The following is a 17905-nucleotide window of genomic DNA, read 5'->3' on the forward strand; positions in this document are numbered from 1 at the left end:
TGGCATCCTGCTTTGAAGTCCAATAATTTTGACTCAAGAGTCCATGTCTTCATGACCATATTCTACTGCCCACTAAGGAGGCCTGATTTCTTCATGGCCCCTTGTGTTCCAGTTGTCAATTAAAATAGCAACAACTAATGCTTGTATGGTAATTTTGTCTTATTAATATGCTCTCTACTTTCTCCTGGCTATTTTTCAGATTTAATATATTTGATTGTAAATACCTAAGTGGGCACACATAAAAATGAGTCCATAACATATAAATAAATAAGTAAACAAAGAAACAAATATTATATTAATATAAATAAAGTCATAGTTTATATTAATATATGTTATATATTTATGCACATAGAGTTATAACTTTGCTGAGGTAAAGTATGAATAGTGGGCACCAGAGTTCTTGATGATATGCATTTATTAGTGAAGGAGTCTAGAATCTTTCTAGTACTTTGGTGCAGTATACATGTTCTTTGGGCAGACTTGCATACAGAGATTCTGAACAAGGGATCAAAATGATTAAGTGATTATAAAAACAAAAACAAACCCTTCTTTTGATCTACAAATAAAAGGCACCCTGGAAAGAAAGCCAACTGCTGGTGCTAGAATTAAAGAAGTCTAGGAAAGTGATAGTTCCTAGTCAAAAAATAGGCTTGAAGGTCAGGACTTTGAAGTATTATTGGAAAAATTCTATAATATATCTGTAGAGAATAATAAAGGTCAAAACACTGCTGTATTTAATCCTCACAACAAAGCTACAAAGTAAGTAAACATTATTATTATTCCTATTGAGGAGATAAGAAAACCAAGGCAGGAAGAGGAAAAGAAAGGAATCCAAGACCATGCAAACAAGACTTATAATCCTCTATTGTCTACCAAAATGAATGTGTTGCGGAAGAGAAAACGGTTCCTATGAAGTCAGTTCTCTGAATAAATCTTTTTTTTTCTTTCTTTCTTTCTTTTTTTTTTTTAAAGATTCAGAAGGCACTTTGGAGTCTTCTACTTCTCAGGCTATCACTTTTGTGGGTGTTAGAAATGCTGTTGATAAAATTTGGGTAAACTGGCTTCTTAGGCACCCTTGACCTTGAGAAACCTTAGCAATGACTAGTCCAACTCCCTCAGGCTTTTGATATAAGAAAGAAGCTCCAGAGAGGGAGCCCAGTTACTCAGGTTGGTCACAGGCAGCAGGCATCTGCCCTCCCAGCTTGGGGCACTGCCCCTGTGGCTCACACTCCCGGGTTGTTGTCATCCCCTCTGCCCTCACGTGCTCACACCCATTCCTTGTCACTTCCGCTCTCAACCTTCCCAGAGTTTCTTTCTCCAGTTCTGCTATTCACCTGAAAACCTCCTCAGAGCCCCTCACCATATGAATTCCAATTTTTCATCACGGTACCCCATACACATCCCAAGAAGCACTCATGGTCCGAGAGGGAGTACCTCCAAGAGGTAATAAAATAGTCTTTAAGAGTGAGTTCTCTTGAGTTAACTGCCTGAATTCAAATCCCGGTTTAGCACATACTAACTCTATTAAAAGAGCCAATTACTTGATTTAGACAATTCACTTAACCTCTCTGTGTCTCATTCTCCCTAACTATGAAAGAAGGCTAATAAAAGCACCTATTATATGGGATTGCTGTCAGGATTAATGAGTTGCTAAAGGTGAGACGCTTAGAATGGTGCCATGCCTTTGGTACATACTCAGTGAATATTAACCATTCTTATTACCCACTATTCAGGACAACTGAGAAACTTGCTCCAAAGTCCCATGGCCAGACTCTGGACAAAACAAGTTCAAATCCTAGGAATTATCCTCTCTGAACATTCATTTCAAAGTAAGGTCATGGTGGGAATGCATGTAAATGAAGGAGTCTGTTTGACAATAATAAGGCCTCGGACAAAAAGTTACCCAACATCGTTATCGTTGTTATTACTCTTAGTTCATGCACCCATATTCCTTGTCTGTGAGCCTCAGGCTGTTTCTATCCCAGCTACTCCCACCTCAGCACTGCAGAGTAACTCCATAGTCAAGACCCTGGAAAGCCCAGTACCTCATCTCAACAACCCGGACGCCTGTCACGGGTCTCAGTGATCATCAGCTGTGGTTTGAAGCTAGGGAGACTCTCACAAACTACTGAAAGGAAGGGGAAGTCTCATTTTGTTACTACAATTCCATCAGCAGACAGGTTCCTAGCACCACAAATGTTAATTCTGAAAACCCGCTACTGTCAAACATTGAGATTTAATTCTCTGGTATCATTTCCAAAAGAAGAGTCTGGTTAATACTACATATTTATAGAATCCCCTTTTCTAAACTCATTGTACTTATCAAACTTGACTCCCCGCCGCCACCAAATTGTTAACCTTCTAACTGCAAGAGAGACTCAGAAGTCTTATATTTAGTGAAAATTGGGGATACTTTGAATAAGGAGAATAATGTCAGACTTCAATTTCTTGGCTAGACAAAGGGCAAGCAATGGCATAAGGATGGGCAGACCAGCTTCTTCTTCTTCTTCTTTTTTTTTTTAAGATTTTATTTATTTATTTAACAGACAGAGATCACAAGCAGGCAGAGAGGTGGGGGAAGCAGGCTCCCCGCTGAGCAGAGAGCCCGATACTGGGCTCAATCCCAGGACCCTGAGACCACGACCTGAGCCGAAGGCAGAGGCTTTAACCCACTGAGTCATGCAAGGGCCCCCAGACCAGCTTCTTTAAGATTCTGATTATTCTAGTCTCACATTTCACTGGCTTTTAAGTACTTACCACTTTTAAGATAAAGAAATGGTTGTCTAAACAAGAATTGTTGATAGAAGACCCATAAATCTACGTCTTTACATTTTGAGGAACAAAATAAGATGGCTTCCCCTAAGATTAGTATTTTTAAGTTAATTTGTTATTGCTGTACTTTCTCTGCATAGCTGTGTATAGCATTGATATTTGGAGTCAACTAGAAGCTCTTAAAGGACACTACTCATATTTTAGCCTTTAGGGAAAACTGCCTTATAAGAAATGCATTCTGGAACTAAAAGAATGGGCAGGCAGGTCCTTTAAAAAAATAACTAAAAATGCTTCTCTGAGTAAGCCACAATACTGCTTTTATGACCAAAGCAAAACAAGACTGGATTGCCACTGACAAATGACTTTAGAAATAGCGCCCGATGCCACAATTCTAAAGTTTGCCTATACCTCAGTGTCACTTAGAGTTTTGCTTTCTTGCGGGCACCTGCTTAATCAAGCTTTTGCAACAAAACCTTACAGATATGTTAAAGGGACAATCATGGAACCACAGGATCTCCAACAGCAATGCTACCTAATTAAACAAACCCTCACTTGTAAAAAATAACATGCTTCCTTGGTTGACACATCAGTAATCCAAAACTCCTCCATTCTCCACAAAATACTTCTTTGGATAATTAACTGATGACCAGGTCCATAGGTTAACAACAACAACAACAACAACAAAAACCTCATTTTGGTTAGCATTACTAAAATAAAATAACATTAAATGTTCAGGCTTCATAGAGTGTTAGAAATATAATTCATTCAAGTAAATATACACAATTATATTCTCAGCTCTGCCAGGAATCACAAATATATTGTTTGAGCAAAAAAATTTAATCAGAAGAAGAGCTAAATATATGCAAAAAATGATAATATTGAGTTAAAAAAAAGCAGGATATAAACCATTTGATAAAGTTTAAAAATTGGAATAGACAAATCAAAATGATAATAACTTTGTATCAAGCCATTTATCCAAAGGTCAGTGAAAAATATGTGTGTGTGTGTGTGTGTGTGTGTGTGTGTGTGTGTGTGTGTGTAGAAAGAGAGAATAAATATGGCAAAATGTTGACAATTCGGGAACCTAGGGAGAGGGCAGATGAGTGATCATTGTATTATTCTTGTAACTTTTTAAATATTTGAAATTTTCCTGATTAAAATACGTAAACCCATAAAAATACCCCTTGTGAATATTTACAGTGGCAAAATTAAGAATTTACATTCCTCCTTTTTTAACACTGGTAATTTTTCTATAATAAATATATATTATTTAATCAGACTTTAAAAAATACATTTCTCAAAGGCAACATTTTCTCTTTAGTACCCATTGACAGATTTGATTTTCTCATTGATACTTGCCGTGATTCTTCAATTCAACTTTTTCAAGTCCGACTCTGTTACAATGCAACACTTATCTAAGATGCGGACTGAAACAGTTTTGAGACAGTTACTCTGCCCTTGCATTACCTTATTTTCCTGCACAGAAGTAGAGCACAGTAAATGAGGATAAATGGTCTCTTTAAGCACTCTTCCATCAGCAGGAGATATGCTTTTGGAAAGCCCACTGCATGGAGAAAAATAAAAAGCAGAGTTTAGAACTCTGGGGTTCTTTATTCATTTTTTTGTTGTTGTTGTTTTGTTTTTTCCTCCTCCCACTTTCAAAAGCCGGATGGTACCATTCAAGTTTCTAAACTCTAGTTAGAAATTGTTGGGTTAATAATTACAAGTGACTTTTTGAAAACCCAGCACCAGCTGTACAAGTTATACATGGTTAATCTCATTCCTTCGTCCCCTGCTGTTTTATACAAAGGCTGAAGCCTACCAAGCCCAGAGTAAATCTTCGAGTGCCAAAGTTGTTTTGTTCTGGTTTTTGATCATGGGCGGCGTGCGGGGAGTTTTCCATAATAAACCTCCCAAAGTTCATTTTCTACCTGAATGTTTTGTATGCCGCTCCCATCTGAGCCCACCTGTTCAGCAGCTGATAGATGTAACTGTGACCATCTTCTGTCCAGATGATGATTCTGTGAGCAGCAAGCACTTCTCCTCCAGCAAAAAACTGCCCACTTCTGCTAACTTCAGTCCGCAGGAGGGAAAAATCACAATAATCATAAACCTAAAATACAAAATTAATGACACACATTAACAAAAGCTCCTAATCTAACCTGCCAATGAGATGAAAGATAAAGTATGCTTATCAAGACCATGTAGATGGCAGAGTTAACACAACAATATATTAAATATTAATAACAGGACACACTAGACTCATGTATCAAGATATTTTACTGGTACCTATTTTTTCGTATTTATATTAAGGTCGGTTTCTTCAATATGGAACATTAAAGAAAAAAGGGATGCCATCGGATGAAATAATGACTCAGTTTTTCTTTCTTATTGGAGATATTAGTGACTATATTCACAAGAAAGGACTCTATTCCTTAAAAATAAATGTAGTGACTAAACAGAAAAAGAAAAAAAGTCTAAAAATAAAATCAATGTATGTAGGTGAAAAGTATTAGTTTTCTTTTTAGTTCTAAAGTGCAGTTCTAAAGTGTAGTTCTCTTTAGTCCTAAAGTTCTAAACTTTTACTTCTAAAGTTCTAATTTTACAAATAATCTAAAGATAAATGATCACTATCGTAATAGTTTGTTATTAATAAAATTAGGATATATTTTAGATATATAATCTCCTGAGTAGCAAAACAGCTGAGTGCAGGGAGAAGAAAATTGATAAAAAAAAAAATGCTCTGATATTATGATAGAGTTTGTATCATATTAAATCAAATTCTTAAAATTATGCATTGAGCAAAAAAATTGAGCAAAAAAAAAAATTACATTTGCATATACATTTGTATATCACTGGTATTTATTTTGTTATTTTATAATACCTTCCAACATTTAGAAAATACCACCAGTAAAAGTCTCTCCGTATACGTGCAAAATCGTATTGTCCGGCAGTTCAAGGAGTCGAGAAATTTGGATTCCTTTTCATAGACATCTTGTTTTTCCTTCAAAAGGAGTGAGAACATTTTAGTACTAGTTCTAGGTAATTTATTCATGACTGTATGAGAAGACGTGCCCCAATATACACCTAAAGTAGATCACATCATTTTTATAAAAAGCTACCCCAGTTTCCTTTTGAGTTTTCTGAACTAAGAAGTTACTTGCAAAGGAAACCATGAGCAGGATTCCTCATATAATCATTCAACAAACATTCAGTGGAGATTGTGCTGGGTTCTGAGAATGTAAAGATACGAGTAAGTTTCTAATTTTCAGACATGGCAGAAAGATAAAACAAAACAAAACAAAAATATTGAAGAGAAAACCTGCAGTACCTTAATTGCTAAAACAGAAAGATGAATAAAATGCTTTGGAAAAAAAAAACACAAAAGAGTGGCCAGCGTACGACACCTAGAATACTATATTCGCAATAAGTTTCTGATAGTGCTGGTGTGTGCTTCTTGGGTTCATTATGCTACCACAATTCCTAGGCTTCCCCAACCAAGATATTCCAAAGGAGAGTTCAGAGCATGGGGCAGCTGAAACAATGTTATCATCAGCATAAATACTATGACTGTTTTCTCATCCCCCACCTCAACTTGTAGCCTGATGCTGAAGGTGGGGGGGCAGGTAAATGTACTGGACTCTCAGTGCACATGACCCCCCAGACATTCAAAGTCATCTCCCTACGACCATTCACATACACTCAGAAGAAAGGCATCTTTCTTTCTGCTGTCAAGGTCGGAAATATATTCCTCTATGACAGATTTATTTATTTCGTTTAAAACATAACCAATGTGTGTGTGCACCCAGGTGCCTGTGAAACGTGTGTGTGTGTGTATGTGTGTGTGTGTGTGTGTGTGTGTATAAATAAAAATACTGGTATATGCCCGACAACAGACTGGAAGGACACAATCTAATTGTTACCAATGCCCACCCCTTGGAGGAGTGATGGAGAAGTAAATGGAGATAAAATTTATAGACTTCTACATCATTTGAACTTTTTTAAAAATTTTATTTATTTATTTGAGAGAGAAGGAGAGAGCGAGTGCATGCATACAGCACGAGGTGGCAGGGGTGATGCAGAGGGGAGAGGGAGAGAGGGAGAAGCAGGCTCCCTGCTGGGTGGGGAGTCCTACTTGGGGCTCAATCCCAGGACTTGGGATCATGACCTGAGCTGAAGGCAGATGCTTAACCAACTGAGCCACCCAGGTGCCTCAATATTATTTGAACTCTTAACAATGAATGGGTAACATCCTTATAATTAAAAAAATTTCAATAAATATGTTTGAATTCAGAGAATAAAAAATAGTTTCACAAGCCAACCTGAATGCTGTTGATTGATGAAGAGAGATCCCAGACTTTGAGCTCACCCACTACTGATACCACCAAGAGAGAATCTTCTGTAAAAACAAGAAAAGTCCTATATAAGCTGACCACTGTTATAACTGGTTGCTGTAAAAATTGTAGCATAATCATTTAAGGATTATGCAGGATTACATAGGTTAAAATTATTCAGCCTTGGGTTTTTAAATTTTTATATTTTTTAAAAAAGTAAACATTTTAGATCATGTTTTCAATTTGTTTTAAAATATCGAAGTGACCCAGATGTATTAGAAGAATACCACTAAGAGCAGAACTACATTGAAAATCATTATGTTGTCAATATTACACCTTCCTGTTTCAGAAACAAGTAAGGAGCCAGCTTTCCCTCAAAAGAATCTGAATTCCCTACTACACGCAGAAGACACAGCAAGGCAACAGTTCCAAGAGCCTTATTAATCCACAACAGATGCCTTCTTGTCACTCTTGAAATGTACCAATGAACTCAGTCATGGAAACCGTCTCTTTTCATTTCATCTTGACCTCTTGCTGACTCTCTAATGACTGGAACCACTGCCATGGGTGTTCTCAGTTTACTTGGTGTGGCTTAGAGAATTGTCCCCACGAACAGGTAAACTTAAAGAAGTATTCTGAATTCTTGCCCATTTGTTTAACAAATCGTTCAAAGGTGGTATTTTTATATACACTCTCTTAGCATTATATAACACCCAAGTATTACCTTGAATTCTCATGGAGTGAACAATGCACATGCAGTTGATCCAATCAGGAGACTGAGATGATATAAAAGTGTGAATAACAGCCAAACTTTTGGCATCAATGATAAGAACATCCTGATATTCTCCACAACACAAAAGCCAGCCTTCCCCTGTCATCCGGAATGAGCAGTGGTAATACTATGAAAATGGGATTCAAAGTAAAAAGTTAATTATCACTAGCAATTAATATAATTTGGGCTATGGTGAAGACTTCTTTAGATTTCAGTTTTAGTATCTATTCAGTTAAAGTATTTACTTGCTACTGAATAGCATTAAAATTTCTTTCAGTTCAGTTATTCCATATTTTTGAAGCACTGATTCGGGACTTTAATCTCGTTTGTAATTCACCATTTTTCTGGAGGAAGGGGGATCTTTTAGGAAGAAAGAAGAAAGAATCTTATTCCTATTTATGGAAAGCTCAAAATTGTTTAATTTCCACAGTGCTATATAGAATTAAACAACAACAAAAAATCAGGTTCCTTCTCCTAGCAACATTATTATGCGTTAAAAAGAAATAAAAGTGTCTGAAGTGTGAGGAATTCTTGTGCCAAATAAGTTTTGAGAGTAGCTTTTATCAAAGATTGAGTAATATATTGTGCCCTTGACAAATTCTCTCACTGGGCAAATTCTGGTTCCAGAAAGGAGTTTGTGAATATTGCAGTGCAAGTCATCAATGCCAAAAGCAATGAGTAAAATAAAAACAAAAACAAAACAAAAAAACACCGTGAGCACCATTGGTAAAACACAAATGTCTCACCTGTATGCTTGGAGTCCATCTACCAAAAGCCAGAATCTGTTCTAAATATTGGGAAATGATTATAAAGGTACAGTGAGACTCTCTGTTACCTTTTCATAAATAAGAAGTTCAGGAATTATGAAAGTATCCACTCAAAAAAGGTTAAAATTGAAGAAAAAAAATTTTTTTGCTTTATTAAATAGCAGGTCATTAAAGCAAATCTTTCTATGGGTGTGTCTCTGTGTGTGTGTTGTGAGTATAACTAAGAAAAAATTAAAAATTGTCTTTCAAATTTGTCCATGTTAGAAAGATACTGAAATAAAGAATGAATCAGAAAAAAACAAAAAAACAAAAAACCAAAAAAAACCCCCCACAAAAAAACAATCTTGAACAGTCACTTTTGGGGAAGAAAAATGACAAAATAACAGATGATAACTGACACTATTCTACTCCAGGGACAAAATAAAAATCAAAGAAAAGTCATTTCTTTAAATGTGTGCTTAGCAAATGCTCTAAATGAGTTCCAGAAAGTCCAAAAATGCTCTGAAGGAAGTGAAGGTACTTACACAAATTGCAGTGTGCCTGTAAGGAAGTATGGCCTTCTCCACGCACTGTCCATTAGTGACATTCCAAACACACATCTCCCTAGGAGAGATAACTTTGTATTATTCTCTGTCATTTCTACTCAATTGGCTGAAATAATTTTTGTGTCACCAAGTTTTTCTTTAGTGCTGCACTTAAATGCAACCTGATCGTTTATGTGGCTTTTTGTTACAGATTACTGAGCAAGAAAATGTTGTGGTCATTAGCAGGGATGACATACTGTATCTGTGTCTTTTTGTTTGGGTAATTACACCCTGCCGCCAGCCTACAAACCTTACTAGCGCCAACCTGACCTAAAACAAATTGTGTGGATCCAGTTATCACAGTCTGTTAGAGAGACAGTGCCATGATCTTTCTATGGAAACTGCATCCTCTTGAAAATGGCTTATTTCACTGAACTTAAACTACATATTCTGAAAAGCATAATGCATCGAGGGCTGCATCTTCTGAAGCTGAGGTATCATTTTTATAAAAATAAACAGTGCCACCAAGAGGCTACGTTTGGTCTCTCATTGATAGGGTTTATTTCTTTGCTTACCCTGAAATGCTGAAATCACCCTTGCCATTACATGTATAGAAAATTCTCATTGTTTAGACAACTCTGGCTTGCTTTCCCATATGTTACAAGGATGTACATAAAATTATGAAATGCAGTAACAAAATACCTTGTCCAGCATAGGGCAATTTAAATCTACATGATTTCAGTTCACAAAAACCAGAATGGCTGTTTCAGAGTTGTTTGGTAATAGTATCTTTCAGTTTTGTCACTTTCAACAGATAAGCAAAACTTCTCATGAAAGAATAAGTAAGCCCTTTAATGGCTTTAAGGGAGAATCTCCTATTAAGAAGCAAAAGATATGAATTAATAATAGTAAATGTTGGATGGACTTAGTGTTTGCTGGACTTTTTTTTGTTTTTCTGGTCAAGCACTGGAAATCAATCTTTAAATCAGTAGTTCTCAACCTGGGGCAATTTTGCCCCCCAAAGAACATTCGACAATGAGAAGAGTTATTTTTGATTGTCACAACCAGGAACACACTACTGGCATCTAGTGGGGAAAGGACAGGAATGCTGCTAATAACCTCGAATGCTCAACAAAGAATTCTCTGGTGCTCCAGTGTCATTAGTACTCAGGTTGAGAAACCCTATTCTGGATATAGAAACAAAGTATTCATAATTTTTTTTTTCTCTGTTTATATCTGACCGTATTCCAAAAAAGGATTTGAGGTAATATGAAAACTCAATAAAACAAGGGGGAAATGTGTGTGTGTGTGTGTATGAAAAATAAAACTGGGAAGACGTAGAAATTGAAATACTATATCTCAAAGGTAAGAAAATCGTGTCAAAGGTTAAAAAAAATAAAACTTTAACTTGCTCTTAATATAAAATTTTAGCTTCACAAGGAACTGGAGTTTATTAGCATGATTCTCAACTCTAGCTGTGTATCACCTGTGTGTATTTCAAAAATTGTCCATAGAGAGATTAATTCCCCGGTTCTGTGTTAGGGTCCTGGGATATGGGTTTTGCAAAGCTCTTGGTTGGTTAGCTAGATAAGTCTGTCTCTAAACCAGTGGTTCTAAACTGGCTATACATGAGAACTATCGGTGAACTTTTGAAAAATACTGACATCTGGGACCCAACCCAGACATTAAGCCCTGCTAATTAAATCACATTTTCAAAGGTTGGAGCCTGGGCATCAGTAAAAGCTCTCTTGGTGATGCTTATGTTTCTAAATTCTCTTGGATTCTAATGCTTTCCCTTATCATCTTATTTCCTATCTTAAAGTAAAGAAAGAAAGAAAGAAAGAAAGAAAGAAAGAAAGAAAGAAAGAAAGAGAAAGAAAAGAAAAAGAAATACAAAAATACCACAAAGCAAAAACTGATTCTGCCTATCAATTCTTTTTTTTTTTTTAAAGATTTTATTTATTTATTTGTCAGAGAGAGAGAGAGAGAGAGCGAGCACAGGCAGACAGAGTGGCAGGCAGAGGCAGAGGGAGAAGCAGGCTCCCCACAGAACAAGGAGCCCAATGTGGGACTCGATCCCAGGACGCTGGGATCATGACCTGAGCCGAAGGCAGCTGCTTAACCAACTGAGCCACCCAGGCGTCCCTGCCTATCAATTCTTTTTAAGGAAAGAAAGCAAATGTGTTGTGTATCAAAAGAGGCACTGACATTTTAGCTGAAACTTACAAGTTACATACTTAATAAGAACACAGGAAAGTTGACTATTAAAATGTACATTCTTCTTTTCCTTTTGAAATACTATTCCAAACATTTCTACAGAGATTAAGTCACCTTTAATTATAAAAAATTTTAACAATTTCCCAAATTCTTAAATTCTTGATTTTTTAATTTCCTTAAGAACACAGGAGAAAATACCTACAACATATAAAGTTACAAAAATTTTTAAATTCCCACTAAATTTCTGGAGAAAAGGCCTTTTTTTCCCCTTATTCAATTCTACATCCCCACCTCAGCATCTCAATAAAAAATTCATCCAGTGGATAAACAGATCAGTCACCATTCTCCCGTCCATTTTTCTACTTTCAGAAATACACTATTTCCTCTTGGCCCCCTTCCTATTCTTATATTTGTGTGCTTATGAAAACTGTTATGATTTCTATTTTGATGCAACATCTAGAAGGAGAGAGGATAAACATGGTTTGTCATCTTTAATTCCAAGTCCCTTATATTCTTCAAACTCTCTTTTCTCTGGTCTTCAATTATACTTTTGGGATTTCATCAGGCTTCTCAGGCTCCATTCTTCTGCTGCTTTCAATGCTGATTTTCCTTAAGATTTTTGTCTTAAGCTTTCTTACATTCTCACATTCCACACTTTCTCTGGGTGAATTATCCATCACTTCAGGTACCATGTATGTGATGTTGGAAGCCCAGACCTGTTCACTGAGCTCTAGACTTCCATATGTAACTAGCTATTAGATATCATTCTGTGTGGATGACGTGGGAGTCTCCACACTCCTCATATTCATAATAAAGCCTAACACCTGTCCTCCTTAGTTTCCTATCCTCATAACTGGTATCATCACCAATGAGTTTCCCAAGTCATTCTTCACATCACACTTTCTCTCCCGGCCCCCATTGTAGGATACTCGCTACCCCAGGTATGTTCTCTGAACAATCAGCCTCAGCTTTGTCAAGGAGCATGTTAGAAATCCAAGTTCTTGAACCCCAGACAGGATCTACTGAACCCATACCTCTGGGTGTGGGGCCCAGAAATCTGTGTTCGCAGAAGCTCCACAGGTGGTCCTGATGCAAGCTCAGGTTGGAGGAACACTGTTCTAGAAGACTCTGAGACTGGGTGCCTGCCTAACCCTCTGGTCTCATCTCCTGCTGCTGATTGAAAGTTTTATTAATAAGTAATAACCCTCTTTATCAATGCCAAGGCTTTTGTGCCTTAAGGTTTTATTAACTATGTGTATTTATTAATATAAAATATTTATACAGCTATATCAACATTATTTTGGTCAGTATTCATCTGATAAATCTTTTTCCATCCATTTACTTTTAACCTTTCTATGTCCTTCTACTGTTTTTGTTTTTTAAATTGTATGACGATCTTTGTGATTTAACTAGAAGGCTCAGTCCCTCTACATAATTGGGAAGATTATGGTTTTAGTCAGGTTTATCTCAACTACCTTATTTTGCGCTTTCCATTTACCCCATTTATTTTTGTCTCCTTTGGATTAAATAACATTATCTTTTTTCTTTTCCAAGTTGGAAGTTCTGTATTCTATTTCTTTTATTTTTATTTCTTCTCTCTGTTCTTTTAGCAGCTACCCTGGAAATAGCAACGTGTACATCAAGCTTAAAGTCTAAAGTTAATTAACAGCTCTACCCACCTCTAGAAAACCAGAACATGTGGAATCTGGTCACTACCCTATCCTATGCAATTGCTGACAAGGACTGTGTGTATATGTATGGGAGCAGGGCATGGGAGAAATATAAACCTTGTTGCCTACTAGTCTGTATTTATTTACACTTTCTAAAAATTTGCTGGTTTTGTTCAATATTCCTTCTTCCATCTCCGCTCTTCCTTCTCAAATCATTGCTTTTCTTACTGAAGAATATCATTCAGAATTCTGCTGCTAATAGAGTACCTATTGGGACTGAGCATTCTCAGTGTTTGTCTTAAACATTATTATTTTGACCTCGTTTTTAGGAACATATTTTTGCTAGATGTGCAATTCTAAGTTGGCAGATATTTTCTTTCAACTTTTTGAAAATATTTCATTGCTGTCCAGTTTTCATTTTACTGCTGAGAAGGCAGCTTAATTACATTCCATTATAAATAATCTGCTTTTTCCCACTAACCACTTTCAGGATCTTCTTTTTCTTTGGTGTTCTGTTGCTTCAACCTCAGGTTTCCAGGTATGCATTTCCTTTCAGTCATCCTGGAATTCACTGGGATTCCTGAATTTATGACTTATGCCTACTGATGAACTAATACTTTGAGAAAAAAAATGAAAACCTGAGGGGTGTCTGGATGGCTCAGTGGGTTGAGCCTCTGTCATTGATGATCTCGGGGTCCTGGGATCGGGCCCCACATCAGGCTCTCTGCTCAGCAGGGAGCCTGCTTCCCCTCTCTCTCTGCCTGCCTCTCTGCCTACTTGTGGTCTCTGTCTGTCAAATAAATAAATAAAATCTTAAAAAAAAAAAAGAGAGAGAAAACCTGAATCACAGTAATTTTGGGTCCCCTCTGAACATTTTAGAAGCAGAAATGCTAAGTCTACAGTCACTTCCTGAGTCTTTTCAAAGCTAAAAAATCATTATTGTTTGGGACATAATGGACCAAGCCTAGTAAGTTTAATAACTTCCAGTAGACTAAACTAGGATCTGTTAAATACGCAGTAGCTAAAATGTAGATGTTGCCTTAAAAGTATCTTACAGATGCAGGGAAAGTTTTGCATCTTGAAGGAACAGAATTCTAGAAAATTCAAATCATCAAAATTCACAAACTAGAGTCCTTGGCTCTTTAATAATCATATATGCAGGGTCATACAGTTTAATTCACTGATCATCAAGAACATGTCCATTAACCTCGGAGCTACACTACCATGGGCAAAATCCTCAGGTTGGAATTCAGTTACTTTCCAGAGCTATTTCTTATTTAGCAATTAATTTTGCTCAGTTCTCCAGGTAGTCTCAGGGGAAAAAAAAATCACCATCTTCCAAATTCTCTAGACTGGCAGTAAACATCTCAGCTTGTGTAGCAGGAGCTACAGCACCCCCAGCACCCCTAGCAATTGTTAAGAAAAGAATGTACCAGGGCATCTCACTCTAGCCTCATCCACAGTACAGTCTCTCTAAGTTTAACAATGATGGCTTTGCTGTAAGCCATGAGAATAGGTACCTCTTCGATATCCATTTCATTGGCATTTTGTTAAACTATTCAGTTTCTCCAAGTTGGACACTCATTATTCTTTTGGTTCTCAGAGTTCAGGGCCAGGTACTTTCTCCTCAGGTTAAAAACAAAAAAAAGGAGGGGGTTCTCTTGTTTCAACCAGTAATCCAATCCCTGATTCACAAATGCATGCTGCATCAATTCCGCATTCCTGAGTCTCCTTTGGCAAAGAACTCATCAGCACAGTCCGGTTCATAGTAGTTCTTCCATCAGTCAGGCTTTTTCTTACAGTTTAGTCCTATTTCATTGGAATAAACCTTGCTTCCATGAAACTGCGTCTAATTCACAGTCTATGTTTTCCCTTTTCTCTGCCACCCCCTGCCATCCCTCTTACCTTTGAGCCCTCTCCTCTGCTTCTCCGATAATGATATCAGACAAGTGTATAATATGAAGATTATAACTGCTGAGTTGTCTTACAAAACAATGAAGGCTTGGATAGGTTTGCTGAAGAGCTCGAAGTGAGTTATTACATGAAAAAAGACAAGCACCCAGAATTTTCCTTTTTCAATTCTACAACAGGTGGCATTTGTCATTATCCTTTACTCAGTGAGGCTGACACAAGGCCCAATACACAGGTTGGTGTGTTTATTTTGGTCTTAATCCAGCAAGGAAAAAAAAAAGAGTAAAATTGGGAGACATAGCACTGATCACATTCCTTGGGATCATGATACAAATTACCATCCACAGTCCAAATTTTCCTCTATTTAAAAGGAACATGATAATCACTAAGATTTCCTTCAGCCCCAGAATTCTGTACCCCATCATTGGTTTTAAAAAGGGAGAGGCAACAGAGATGGTCACCAAGTTGCGCACATCTTACTTACCCATTTTCAGAAGCGCTAACAATATAGGGCTGTTTCGAGAAATCCCTTGCTCTTGCCAAACATGTTACTGAAGCGGAATGACCAAATAGAAGTTCTTTAGCTGAAATCTGAAAATGATGAGAGTAAGCTTTTAAACAGCTATAAATTTTTGAAGAACACAAACATCACATTATGTAAGTATTTATAATTCTTATTAGAAAATCCTATTCCATTATGTTTTTGCTCTACGTAGCTTTCAGAAAAACTGATCTATGCCATATCAAAATTCACAGAATAATAACCATCCAGATATAGGGGCTCTTGGGTAGCTCAGTTAAGTGTCTGCCTTCAGCTCAGGTCATGGTTTTGGGGTCCTGGCATCTGGCTTCCTGATCAGCGGGGAATCTGGTTCTCCCTCTCCCTTGGCCTCTCCCCACTATTCATGCTCGCTTTCTCTCTCTCTCTCAAATAAATTAAAAAAAAAAAAAAACCTTAATGAACATCTAGATACAGGAGACATGCTGTACACATTTTTCTTGTTTTTGGTTTTGGTTTTGTATCCATCATGAAACCTAAATAATCACCAGACCTGTTTTACAACATTTAGGTTTTGAATACAAATAAGTCAGTGTTGATGTTTATCATGCACAAAATGTGCTTCAATGGATAGTAGCATATTAATGAGCAAATTTCAGAATTCAGAAATGAATTTACAAAATAATACAAGGAAAATATTACCTTTTTTGTAACCATTATAACCTTATAGTGACCTTATTTGGCTTCCTGCTTCAGAAATAGTAAAAATTAATTTTCCCACATTAAAAATAAAATTTTAACTAAACTGTCACTGAAAATGCCAATGTCTTTCTCCTGTACATGAATTTAAAAATATGGCACCAAGGGCTAATTCTTCCATTATCTCGTGTGTGAAAGATGTGTATTGCTCGTTATTTTATAAAACAAGATTATGAAAATCAAACTACAAAACAAAAGACAAGCAGGATCCCCTCAAATGGAGGAGAGGCTGTCAATAGGGACTAAAAATTTAATTTGAGGGGTGCCTGGGTGGCTCAGTGGGTTAAAGCCTCTGCCTTCAGCTCAGGTCATGATCCCGCGGTCCTGGGATTGAGCTCTGCATCAGGCTCTCCGCTCGGTGGGGAGCATGCTTCCCCACCTCTCTCTCTGCCTGCCTCTCTGCCTACTTGTGATCTCTGTCAAATAAATAAATAAAATCTTTTTAAAAAATTTAATTTGAATGACTAGACAATTTATAAGTAATAAAACTTGTCTTGAAGTTAATAAAAATCTATTTTCAAATGAATTAATATGCATTATGCTTTTTCTGAACTATGTAAACATATCCATAGATGATAATCAAGTCATACCGATGAGGACAAATTAAAATCATTCTCTGCCTTCATCTTATTTCTATCACAATCAGAAATGCTTCTCTAAAGATCTGCTGTTAGACTAAATTTCCAGTGCTACAAAGAAGTTTTGTGGTTAATTAGAACCATTTACCTTATTCTACCTTTTTTCTGGGAAATCCAGATGGTTCCATCTAAGGAAACAACATACTATCTTTCCCCAACATTACATTATGAAATACATACCCCTATGAATTTAATACCTTTCCATATATTACAGGCTAAATTAAGAAAGGAGTCAGGGCTAATCAAGGAGATTTCTTCCCCCAGAGAAAATGTGCTATGGACAAAATATCATAATGGTACTCCATTGTTTTGCAAATGGAATCCTCATTCTACTACTAAATCCCCACGTGTAATTAAGTAAACTGTGACAATCATTATAATCTCTTCATTTTATCATATTTTGGAACTGTTGGAAGGAATAAAGAAAACAAAAAAATCCATAATCACACCTACTCATTGTCATGATGTCATGATGAGATCCAGGAGATCTTTACCTCTATTCAAAGGCTCTACCTCTATGACTCATCCCTGCCCCCCCCACCACCACTTCAGAACTTCCAATAGCACAAATGGGAGCACGCAACTTGATGAGCATTTACCAGCTCCAGGCACTGGTGCAACTGTGAACAGGGTTTAATTCCCATTTCACAGATGAAGAAACTGAGGCTCAAATAATATGTCATTTGCTCCATAGGAAAATTGGTAAATATCAAAGTTAGAATTGACCAAGCTCTCCATTCTTTTCCTGTGCACAATATTGCTCTTCTTGTATTCTTCATCTTGCCATTGTTGTGTTTCCTTCTGAGTATTAAACAGGAATAAAAATAGAACATAGCAATACTAAGGGAATATATCTGGGAGGTTATTCAGCTCAGCTTTCGCTATGCTTAAAGGTGTTATAAATACCAGCAATCAATACCAGGAAAGACAAGTGAGGTAGTTCCTATCCTGAAACTTGGAGAAGCTCCTCACTGGCAGACCTCACTGAGAGGTCTTTGGGAGTCAGAGTCTGAGCCTGGAAGCAGCGTGCATAATGCTGGGC

General features: G+C 36.9%; 1 protein-coding gene across 4 annotated transcripts in view; it reads right to left on the reverse strand.

Annotated features, from left to right (window-relative positions):
• WDR72 (WD repeat domain 72) overlaps window positions 1-17905 on the reverse strand; it is a 222734-nt gene that overhangs the window by 165338 nt on the left and 39491 nt on the right. For 3 of the 4 annotated variants that reach the window (XM_047738978.1, XM_047738977.1, XM_047738975.1), the window contains 7 exons: window positions 15452-15558; window positions 9170-9248; window positions 7831-8005; window positions 7095-7171; window positions 5657-5776; window positions 4740-4885; window positions 4240-4336 (listed from right to left, as the gene is read on the reverse strand). In XM_047738978.1, the coding sequence (XP_047594934.1) occupies window positions 4240-4336; window positions 4740-4885; window positions 5657-5776; window positions 7095-7171; window positions 7831-8005; window positions 9170-9248; window positions 15452-15558 (801 nt within the window). The remainder of the gene's footprint in view (window positions 1-4239; window positions 4337-4739; window positions 4886-5656; window positions 5777-7094; window positions 7172-7830; window positions 8006-9169; window positions 9249-15451; window positions 15559-17905) is intronic. The other variant, XM_047738976.1, reaches the window with a different exon arrangement.

Source organism: Lutra lutra, chromosome 7 (assembly GCF_902655055.1).
Source record: "Lutra lutra chromosome 7, mLutLut1.2, whole genome shotgun sequence".
Taxonomy (NCBI): Eukaryota; Metazoa; Chordata; class Mammalia; order Carnivora; family Mustelidae; genus Lutra; species Lutra lutra.